General features: G+C 33.1%; 1 protein-coding gene and 1 long non-coding RNA gene across 4 annotated transcripts in view; one reads left to right on the forward strand and one right to left on the reverse strand.

The window, feature by feature from the left end:
* LOC115215562 (lysosome-associated membrane glycoprotein 1) overlaps window positions 1-9,017 on the reverse strand; it is a 27,771-nt gene extending 18,754 nt beyond the window's left edge. For all 3 annotated transcript variants that reach the window (XM_036506156.1, XM_036506157.1, XM_029784762.2), the window contains exons 1-2: window positions 8,874-9,017; window positions 8,628-8,724 (exon numbers count right to left, since the gene is read on the reverse strand). In XM_036506156.1, coding sequence (XP_036362049.1) covers window positions 8,628-8,664 — 37 coding nt within the window. In that variant the 5' untranslated portion in view covers window positions 8,665-8,724; window positions 8,874-9,017. The remainder of the gene's footprint in view (window positions 1-8,627; window positions 8,725-8,873) is intronic.
* On the forward strand, window positions 8,957-11,531 carry LOC115215563. The gene is made up of 2 exons (XR_003882006.2): window positions 8,957-9,088; window positions 11,499-11,531. It is a non-coding gene; the product is annotated as an uncharacterized LOC115215563 (long non-coding RNA).
* Window positions 11,532-13,153: the final 1,622 nt, after the last annotated feature.

A 13,153-nucleotide genomic window follows, 5' to 3' on the forward strand; every position in this document is an offset into this window, starting at 1 on the left:
CATACATTACATACACTATATACCCACATACACCAATATACATACACATATATACATACATACCACATATATACATACACATATATACATACACATATATATACATATATATACATACACATATATATACATATATATACATACACATATATATACATACACATATATATACATATATATACTACCACATATATATACATACACATATATATAATATATACATACACATTATATATACATACACTATATATACATATATATACATACACATATATATACATATATATACATAACATAATATACATTATATATACATACACATATATATACATATATATACATACACATATATATACATATATATACATACACATATATATACATATACATACATACACATATATATACATACACATACATACACATATATATACATACACATACATACACCATATATATACATACAACATACATACACATATATATACATACACATACATACACATATATATACATACAATACATACACATATATATAACATACACATATATATACATATATATACATACACATACTATATACATATATATACATACACATTATATACATATATATACATACACATATATATACATATATATACATACACATTATATATACATATATAATTAACACCATATATATACATATATATACATACACATATATATACATATATATACATACACTAAATACATATATATACATACACATATATATACATATATATACATACACATATATATACATATATTACATACACATATAATACATATATAACATACACATATATATACATATATATACATACACATATATAACATATATATACATACAACATTATATATACATATACATACATACACATATATAACATATACATACATAACATATATATACATAACATACATACACATATATATACATACACATACATACACATACACATATACACATATATATACATACACATACATACACATATATATACATACCATACATACACATATATATACATACACATACATACACATAATATACATACACATACATACACATATATATACATACACATACATAACATATATATACATACACATACATACACTATATACATACACATACATACACATATATACATACACATACATACACATATATACATACACATACATACACATATATACATACACATACATACACATATATACATACACATACATACACATATATACATACACATACATACACATATATACATATATATACATACACAATATATACATATATATACATACACATATATATACTATATATACATACACATATATATACAATATATACATACACATATATATACATATATATACATACACATTAATAAATACACCATAATACATACCATATATACATACATATACATAAACCACATATATACATACACATATTATACATACACAATATATACATATATACATACACATATATATACATATATATACCATACACATAATATACATATATATACATACCACATATATTAAATATATATACATACACATATATATACATAATTATATACATACACATATATATACATACACATATATATACATACACATATATATACATACACATATATATACATACACATAATATACATACACATATATAATCACACATATATATACATACACATATATATACATACACACATATATATACATACACATATATATAACATACACATATATATACATACACATATATATACATATTATACATACACATATATATACATACACATATATATACATATATATACATACAATATATATACATATATATACATACACATATATATACATTATAACATTATATATACCATATATACACATAATACATATATATACACATATATAACATTACACATATATATACATATAATACATACACATATTATACATATATATACATACACATATATATAACATATATAACATACACATAATATACATATATATACATACACATATATATACATATATATACATACACATATATATACATATATATACATACACATAATACATATATATACATACACATATATATACATATATATACATACACATTATATAACATAATATAACACATATATTACATACACATACATATATACATATATATACATACACAATATACACTATATATACATACAACATATATATACATATATTACATACCACATATATATAATATATATACATACACATATATATAATATATATACATACACAATATATATTATATACATACACATATATATACACTAATACATACACATATATATACATATACATATACATACACATATATATACATATACATACATACACATATATATATATATACATACACCATATATACACATATATATACATACACATATATATACATACACATATATATACATACACATATATATATACATATATATACATACACATATATATACATACACATATACATACACATATATATACATAACATACATACACATAACTATACATACACATATTATACATATATATACATACACATATATAATACATATATATACATACACATATATATACATATATATATACACATATATATACATATATATACATACCATATATTATACATATATAATACACACACATTATAATTACATATAATACATATACACATATATATACATATATATAACATACACATATATATACATATATATACATACACAAATATATATACATATATTATACATACACATATATATACATTATACTATAATAAACATTATATACATATATATACATATACAAATACATATATATACATATATATACATACACATATATATACATACACATATATATACATATATATACATACACATATATATACATACACATATATATACATACACATATATATACATACACATACATACACATATATATACATACACATATATATACATATATATACATACACATATATATACATACACATATATATACATATATATACATACACATATATATACATATATATACATACACATATATATACATATATATACATACACATATATATACATATATATACATACACATATATATACATATATATACATACACATATATATACATATATATACATACACATATATCTAATATATATAATACACATTATATACACATATTATACATATATATACATACACATATATATACATATATATACATACACATTATATATAATATAATACATACACAATATATATACATATATATACATACACATATATATACATATATACATACACATATATATACATATATATACATACACATATATATACATATATATACATACACATATATATACATATATATACATACACATATATATACATACACATATATATACATATACATACACATATATCATCATCATCATTCATTCATTTAGCGTCCGTTTTCCATGCTAGCATGGGTTGGACGGTTCAACTGGGGTCTGGGGAGCCCGAAGGCTGCACCAGGCCAGTCAGATCTAGCAGTGTTTCTACAGCTGGATGCCCTTCCTAACGCCAACCACTCCGAGAGTGTAGTGGGTGATTTTATGTGCCACCGACACAGGTGCCAGACGAGGCTGGCGAACGGACACGCTTGGATGGTGTTTTTTATGTGCCACCGACACAGGTGCCAGACGAGGCTGGCAGACGGCCACGCTCGGATGGTGTTTTTATGTGCCACCGACACAGGTGCCAGATGAGGCTGGCGAACGGCCACGATCGGATGGTGTTTGCTACGTGCCCGCAGCACGGAGGCTGGTCGATGAGGTACTGGCTACGGCCACGTTTGGATGGTTTTCTTGTGTGCCACCGGCACTGGTACCTCAAAGATACAATTTCCATTGATGTTCATCTATTTTGATTTGTTTTCACTTGCCTCAACAGGTTTTCACAAGTGTCACAAGAAGGAAGGTATGCACAGGTGGACTGACTACGTCCCAGGTAGGGTCCACGGGTTATGGCCTGACTAGTCTTGCCGGGTCTTCGGATGGTGTTTTTATGTGCCAGATGAGGCTGGCGAAACGGCCACGATCGGATGGTGTTTGTTACTTGCCCACAGCACGGAGGCCAGTCGATGCGGTACTGGCTACGGCCACGTTCGGATAGTCTTCTTGTGTGCCACCGGCACTGGTACCACAAAGATACAAATTCCATTGATGTTCATCTATTTTGATTTGTTTTGATTTTCACTTGCCTCAAAAGGTCTTCACAAGTGTCACAAGAAGGAAGGAAGGTATGCACAGGTGGACTGACTACGTCCCAGGTAGGGGCCACGGGTTATGACCTGACTAGTCTTGCCGGGTCTTCGGATGGTGTTTTTATGTGCCAGGTGCCAGACATATATATACATACACATATATATACATAATTGATAGGTTGTTGCCCATTTAGGTGAACTTCGTCACCCACTCACTATTTCTTCCTCTCTCTCCCCACACAAAAATGAAACATTCTGGCACCAAAAACAGATTTTCCCTTTGCAATTTTTGGTGTCGAAATTGGTTTCATTTTTGTTTGGGAAGAAAGAGTGAGTGAGTGGATGACAAAGCTTACCTAAACATTGAATGGCTAACAATCTATCAATTATATATATCATTATACATCATCACCACTGTCAGTCATAGTTTAACGTCTGCTTTCCTTTCTAGCAGGGGTTGAACGGTTTGACTGAGGACTGGCAAGACAGGAAAAGCTATTTGGGATTATAATATATCCAGTGAGTTTAAGAGGTAGGAAAAAGATATTTTGTTATTATACTTTTACTCCATTCCACTCATACACGCAAAAGCTTTTTTTTTTTTTAAGATGAATTTATCGTTTATCACTCCGCACTTCGTTATCATTAACTTCTATAACCTCTGCATTTTCACTTATTCATTTCAAACCTCTTTCAATTTTCAATCTAATGTAATACACACTTTCTTAAAAACGTATTTCTACAAAATGCCATCTAAAATTATGGGTAAAGAAAGAAATAGCAAAAAATATTTGAAAATGGGGATGGGAGGTGAAATTTCCGAGGGTTCCACCTTACCCAAAAAAAATTTCCAATGATTTCGGGATATGAGGGAATCCAGTCCCCCCCCCCTCCCCCGAACAAAAGGGGTTTGCAGCATTTTAAGTCAGGGTACTTGATTCCATGCAAAAAATTCGAGTTTTTTTTTTTTTCTTAGTGAAAATCGTGCAGGTAAGGGGGGGGAAATTCCGAGGCTTCCACTTCACCCCACCCCGTTTCGCGAACCCCCAAAAAGAGTTTTGTAGCATATTAGGTCACCGGAATTCATTCAACGAAAAAGAAAAATTTCCAATGATTCCGGTATATGGGAGGGATATGCCCCCCCCCCTTCCGAACAAAAGGAGTTTGCAGCATATTAGGTCAGGGTACTTGATTCCACGCAAAAAATACGAGGTTTTTTTTCTTCTTCTTAGAGAAACTCGTGCGGGTGAAAGGATCAAATACCTATTTCCCCACCACCACCACTAAGTAAATTCCCAGGTAAACGTTTCTAATACAAAGGCAGAAGACACCAGTTGCAAAAATAAGGAATATACACGCACAGTTAACTATAGAAGTGTAAAGTATAATTTGATACATGATCTCTATAATAAACATATTGAAATGATTCCCCGTTCGAACGTTTTTAATTACGTGTGTGTAGAAATCTACGGATGCACAAACGTACAAAACAGAAAATGAAACAAATATGGACGACTTGTTCCGTAACATCCTCGAGTGGGGAACGGTTTTCAAAAGTAACCCTCAAAATTCCTATGTCTGCGGAATCTACATAGTCCTAGGTATATTTGTAGAAGATTTCATTAAAAAATATCCATTTTCCTGAAAGTTATGATCATCCAAAGTCGGGGGAGGGCAGAAATCGGCATAACTACAGATTTCTGCCCCGCCGACTTTGGATGGTCATAACTTTCAGAAAAATGGATATTTTGTGAATTAAATTTTCTACGAATGTGTTATATCATGTAGATTTCGAATATACAAAACTTGCGGGGGGGGGGGTAATTTCGGAAAATTCACCGGAGTCCAATTCAATTCGTCTTAACTTTCAAGAAAATGGATATTTTTTAACGAAATTCTCTACAAATATACCTCGGACTATGTAGATTTCGAGAACAGGAATTTTGGGGGAAAACTAGGGGTTATTCTTGAGAACCGTTCCCCACTCGGGGATGTTACGGAACAAGTCGTCCATATTTGTTTCATTTTCGTTTTGTGCGTTTATGCATCCGTAGATTTCTACCACATAATTAAAAAAGTTCAAACGGAGATTTCATTCAATATCCTGTTTACTATAGAGATTATGTAACAAATTCGGCAATCTTTCGTCTCTAGTAGACCTTTCCGTCGATTTCCGTAAAAAATTTTTTTTTTTACATATGGGCTTGCGGGAACTTTTGAAGTAATGAGAGCGAAAGATACTAAGAGAAAGCGATTTTATGACGAGGGAATTTGTTTTGAAGTTACCGTGCATGGGAGCATTGATGTACATGTGTGTGTGTGTGTGTGCGTGCGTGTGTTTGATGGGGTGTGGGAGACAGACAGTATGTTGTGTAAGTGAAGTGCTTCTGTTAGTGTGTGTGAAGAGACAGAGTAATGTGTGAAAGAAAGATGTATGTATATTACTTCAAAAGTTCCCGCAAGCTCATATGTAAAAAAAAAAATTTTTTACGGAAATCGACGGAAAGGTCTACTAGAGACGAAAGATCGCCACAAATTCTACTTTGATATATATGATACAAAATGAGACAAGAACACCCAGGCAGTTAGGTGATACAAGAAACAGACAACTAAGCATCCAGGAAGATGATACAAAGAAAACAAGGACGGGTCATCAATAAAATTTAACTGTGTGTATATTATCTTGGCTTCTGGTGTCTTCTACCTTTCTATTAGAAAAGTTTACCTGGGAATTTACTTTACCTTCGTCCCTTAAACCATTGAGATTTACTAGAGTCACCTTAGCAGACTGAATTTAAATTTTTCGCTGTCCCTATAACCCATTAAGTTTCAATCCAGTACATTAAAAAAAAATCAATATTATCACACTTCAGTTAAAAAAAAAAGCGTTGAAACAATCTAAGTTGATTAAAATAGTCCAATGAGTGATTAGAATAAAAAATTTAAGGAAAAATAAAAACTATTGTGCAATGAAAGAGTGATAAATAACCAAAGGTCAAGATTAAGAAAACAATTGTGAAGGGAAAGGATATGAATGTGACAGTTAATCTTATCTTCAGAACTATTTTATGACTGGCTGAGAGTGGATTATCTATCACTGGCTTTTTAATAATACATTATTACACAAGCATACGGCACAATAAACTGAGAACACTCCAAAAGAAATCTAAAAGAAAAAAAAAAATAAAGCTAGTATGTCAACACATTTAAAATCAAATTTCTGCTGTATTACTGTAATTAAGGAGCAAATATACAAATGTGATTAAAGGAAAAGAGAGAGCGATAGAAATTAAAAGAATATTCAATATGGATGCAGTGGGGGGCAGGAGAGAAGATTCTACAAAGTAGGGAAACTGTCAGCTGTGTGAACTGTGTCCAGTTTAAATCGTATTAAAACTTGCCCACACAAATTAGTATACAACACGTGATTTAAATCCCATGACAAATGACACCTGCTTGCTTTGAAAATGACGTCGCAAGATAAGCTAGCTTGAGTCAAAAAAATTTTTTTCAACCACCAAATTTTATTTACAACCGGGATATACTACAGAAACTTTGATTACGAAGTTACAAAAGTCGAAATAAATTTTCCGCAGCCAGGTTGATTTTATATAGTTAAACCTAAACAATTAAGAAAAAAGGGGGTGATGTACACATTTAATACATATGAAAGAAACAAGGTGTTCAGAATGCTGGATGGTTGTAAAATATATATATTTATTTACATATCACATTATTTCTTTCAACTACTCCTTTAGTTTCATCAGAAATGTCAGTTTGTAGAGTTTTGCCTGTATTTATATTATTGGTAAATAATATAAATACAGGCAAAACTCTACAAACTGACATATATATATATAGAGAGAGAGATAGATAGATATGAACAAATCAATATGTAACAAAATTTATGAGAATTTTAGAAGTGATAAAAAAAATATAGGCACAACGAGTTTTCTGTATTGTAGACAAGTGTGAGGTGGGTGTTAACAATACACTAGTTGTAGGACAAATGGAAAATTGCGTAATTAACCACCAGCCAGGTCATATTACATAAAATAAAGCCAAACCAAGGCTGGCCTATTACATAGTATAAATATGTAAGCCAGTATAAAAACAATAATTCTCATTAGTAATATTGATTTTAAATAAAGAAAGCGTTTACATAATGCTTTGCTGTTGTTATTTTTAAATCTAATGACTCGTTTTTTTTAAAATTATAATTATTATACCCAATAAATAAATAAAAAGATAATTGAGCTACTTACAAATCAAAACAGCAACACATATCAGGATCGCCTTCATTTTGGAGTGCAATTAATGATCAAATCAGTGGTGACGCCTTCAAATTGGTCGACGAGGAAACTGAAGGGTTAAAATATGACATGAATTAGAAGCAGTAGAAAAATAAAGGATTGTTTTTAATGGATGTCGACAAATGTTACATCATGTCAGAGAAAAATAGAAAGTGGAATATATTAAAAGAAAAAGGGAACCCAAACTACTGCTCCTACCTTTTTCCCGATTTCACTCCGAATCGCAGAGCAACTCTGATGAAAGCAGCTGAAATCACGTGAATACTTATCTTCACGTGACAGCACGACTGCGCACGCATCCACTTCCACTTCCTCTCTAAATGTCTATAACTTCCGGCGTGGCGATGAATTCTGCGGTCGTTGCTGATGAAATGTTTCCCGAAGGGGTCGGCACCTATATGGATATCGAAGAGGTATGCCCCCTTGCAAAGAAGCACTTTTCTCTTTTGTTGTTCTTCACGCTGCTATAACATTCGCTTATAAAGAGTATCTCCAGGTGGCTTTGTAAGAGTCGCCAAGTTACATGGCTAAATACACTGGCAAAAATGTTTATATTTTGTACAAATTCCTACGTGGGAGAAAATGCAGTAACGGTTTTGTAATGGGTCTGATGAGATTAAGAAAACCCCTGATTGACATTAAGCTTTGGTTGATGGCATGAAGTCTTGGATGGGTTCCTAGAGCAGATGTCAACAAATAAGAGTTATGCACCCTTCGATGGAATGTGTTTGCTAGGACAATATTCTTAATTAGCCGGTCCCGTGCCGTCAAAAATGACGGCTAATTGTAGTAATTTATAAATATACTAGCAGTATCGCCCGGCGTTGCTCGGGTTTGTTTCGACCCTTATGAATTGGAATTTTTGAAAAGTAAAAATTTTGCATTATGTAGCTTGTTATTTTCTTCAAGTTGAAATACACCGAATAATGACGACACAGCAGTCAAAAAATCATTAAAAAATAGGAATTTTCATAGATTTGGTCCGATTTGAATTTTTTCTTCTACGGAAGGAAGAGCAAGCCTTCTTCTATCATACTCTCAATTTTGGTCAACTTGCGCCGCAGGGTCTCGGAAGAGAGTGTTAGTTGAAGGCTACCAAACCTGCCACACACACACACTTCAGCTTTATATATAATTTTTTGACACCATTTTCAACTGAGAACTCCTTAAAAAGGCACACTCAAAACTGCTAGAATTTGCATTTTTCAAGCTAGAGAATTCAAACTTGCTCCAATCGATTCAGGAAACTTTTCTACGTATATGCTCATATTTTGTTTTTCGAAAAACTCCCCTATTTTTCCGTCGCATTCGCGCAAACACGTGCACAGTCACGCGTAGGATCCAACATGTTGCGTGAATAAAACTCAAGGCAATAGTGTATGACATCCACTCACTCGCAGAAAATGCATTGTTTCGGGTCTTTGTTATCGAGATAGAGACTTGAAACCTACTCTGGCCGTAATTACACCACGCCTTCTATAGGTGTGTAAATTTTCAGCTCGATCCTAGCACGTCTAGTGCCATTGAATCCTTGCCAAAGTCTGCAAGTTTTTTTCCTCTTTTATATAGGTAGAATATGAATGGTAAATCAAATTAATACACTTGTCAATGTTCACATACATTCACATAGTTCCCTTGCACACATAAACATATAATCACGCAGAGTTGAAACGCGGTTAGATTTTTTTTTTTCAGTGTTGAATGTTCACCATCCCACTTCCAGTTTGATATCATCCCTTCCTTTCTAATTCATATGTTGTGACGGAGAAAAAACATAAGAGTATTATCATAGTAGATTATGAAACCTACATACACCTCGTCATTTTTGTTAGTAATTAACAGAATTACGTGTTACTTTCTCATGGTTTCCAACCATACGGTCTTACGACTCGTGTCTTTTTTTCTCTCTGTGGAGGGGTGACGGAGCATTATTATTTTCCTTTTATGGTCGAGGGAAAAAAATCAAATTGTCGAACTTTGGATTTGACAGCTGTGATATAATATTAATGGAAGGGTTTGTTTATGTTTGGTAACAGAATCGCTGAAACTTTATTGCCAGTTACTAAATTAGGAAGTATTATTCACTGCTATTATTAGCCATATAAGAATTTAAGCTAAATGTAGCACCTCCATTTTCACATGCAAATACTCTTTTACTTGTTTATTCTTTATTCGACCCCAGGATTTATTCTTTGTAAGCCTAGTACTTATTCTATCGGTCTCGGTCTCTTGCTGAACCGCTAAGTTACAGGGACGTAAACACCATCGGTTGTCAAGCGATGTTGGGGGGTACAAACACAGACACACAAACATACGCACACACACACACACATATATATATATATATATATATATACATACATACATACGATGGGCTTCTTTTAGTTTCTGTCTACCAAATCCACTCACAAGGCTTTTGTTGGCCTGAGGCTATAGTAGAAGACACTTACCCAAGGTGCCACGCAGTGGGACTGAACCCGGAACCATGTAGTTCGTAAGCAAGCTACTTACCACACAGCCACTCCTGCGCCTATAACCATAATTGTTAACTATTATTGGTTTCAAGAATAAACCCAGTGTGGTCTGTAACTTGGATCATACATACCAAGAGGATGTGCACATGTAATGTATTAGTTTGATGCTTGGTAAAGGTGGGATAAAGAGAATACATATACGTGAGAAAGAGAGTCATGTGAGTGTGCTTTAAACTGAAAGAAATTATTGTATTAATAACTTCCAAAATGACAATTTTGTTTTTGTGTACCTTAATGATGTATGTCAATAGACAATATTTCTTGTTACTTTATTTGCTTTATATTCTAGGCTGGTGGTTCTAGTGCTCTTTTGATGGACTTAGCTGCTAATGAAAAATCAGTGCACCGTGATTTCTATAATGGTATGTTTAATGCGAGTTATACTTCTTGCTTAAATTTGACCCAATTGTCGTAAATATATACAAATCATTTCATAAAGTGCATCAACAATTTTATTTTGAATACCTAGAATCCATTTTTTTAGAAAATTGTTTTAACTTATATTGGTAAATTTATCTATTTTTGAGAATTTTGAAATTCATCTACATTTGAACAGAGACTGCAGTTAAAAGTGGGATGATTTGGAAAACAATCATTTTTAACCCTTCACATGGTCAGAAATTTAGGGACATCCTCATCAAGAAGTTTGAGGAGAAGGAGGAGGAGCTACAGACATCGGACATAGAAGGTAGCTGGAAATTCCTATGGGACAGCTTGCTGAGTGCCACAGACTAAGTCTGCGGATGGTGCAAAGTCCCTTCCAGACCTAGAGTTACGTGTTGGTGGAATAATACGGTAGACAAAGCCATTAGAGCAAGGAAACAGGCCTAGTAGAGTGGGGGTAGCCAAAAGGGAGGCTCGACAGCAGGTATACATAGCCAAGGGCGAAGTGGAAAAGAAGTTTGCCAATGTCCAGCAACATGAGGACCAAAGAACTGAGGTATTTCAGATTGCAAGACAGTGTGTGACAGAAAATTATGATGTCACAGGAGAGAAATGTGTCCGCATGGATGATGGTGCATTTGCTTTTAATGTTTCTGAAAAGAAAGGGGCTTGGAGAAGCCATTATGAAAGACTGCTGAATGTGGAGAATGAATGAGAGGAGGAGAGCCTTCCAAATGTTGACCCAGTAGAGGGACCAGCTATCTGAATAGACAGCTCCCTTGTAGATAAAGCAATTGACCAGAAAAAGCCCCCGGCCCATCAGGAATCACTGCTGAGATGTTTAAAATATCGGGTGGTGTGGACTATGGCCTAATCACTTGCATTTTAAACCAGGTAGTTCATGATGGAGTCATACCCAACGACTGGCATAGCAGCACCATAGTCAACTGCTACAAGGGTAAAGGTGATGCTCTAGATAGAAATAACTACAGGGGTATCAAACTGCTGGATCAGATGATGAAGGTCACGGAGAGGGTCATAGCCCAACTAATTAGGGAGAGAGTCTGCTTAGATGAGATGCAGTTTGGTTTCGTGCCGGGTAGAAGCACCACTAATGCCATATTCCTGGTTTGACAACTGCAGGAGAAATACCTAGCTAAAGATAAACCCCTCTACTTAGCTTTTGCGGACTTGGAGAAAGCCATTGACAGGGTCCCTTGATCCCTTATCTGGTGGGCGATGCGGAAACTGGAGATTGATGAATGGTTAATAAGGGCCCTTTACAGAGAGGCCATTAGTAAGGTTAGGATTGGCAATGAGTATAGTGAAGAATTTCCAGGTAGAAGTAGGGGTCCACCAAGTTTCAGCCCTTTTGTTCATCATAGTCCTCCAGGCAATAACAGAGGAATTCAAGATGGGTTGCCCCTGGGAGCTTCTCTGTGCTGATGACCTGGCCCTCATAGCAGAATCATTGCCAGAACTAGAAAAGAAATTTCGGGTATGGAAGCTAGGCCTTAGAGTCAATGTAGCAAAGACCAAAGTTCTAGTAAGTAGGAAGGC

This window comes from Octopus sinensis, linkage group LG9 (genome assembly GCF_006345805.1).
Source record: "Octopus sinensis linkage group LG9, ASM634580v1, whole genome shotgun sequence".
Lineage (NCBI taxonomy): Eukaryota > Metazoa > Mollusca > Cephalopoda > Octopoda > Octopodidae > Octopus > Octopus sinensis.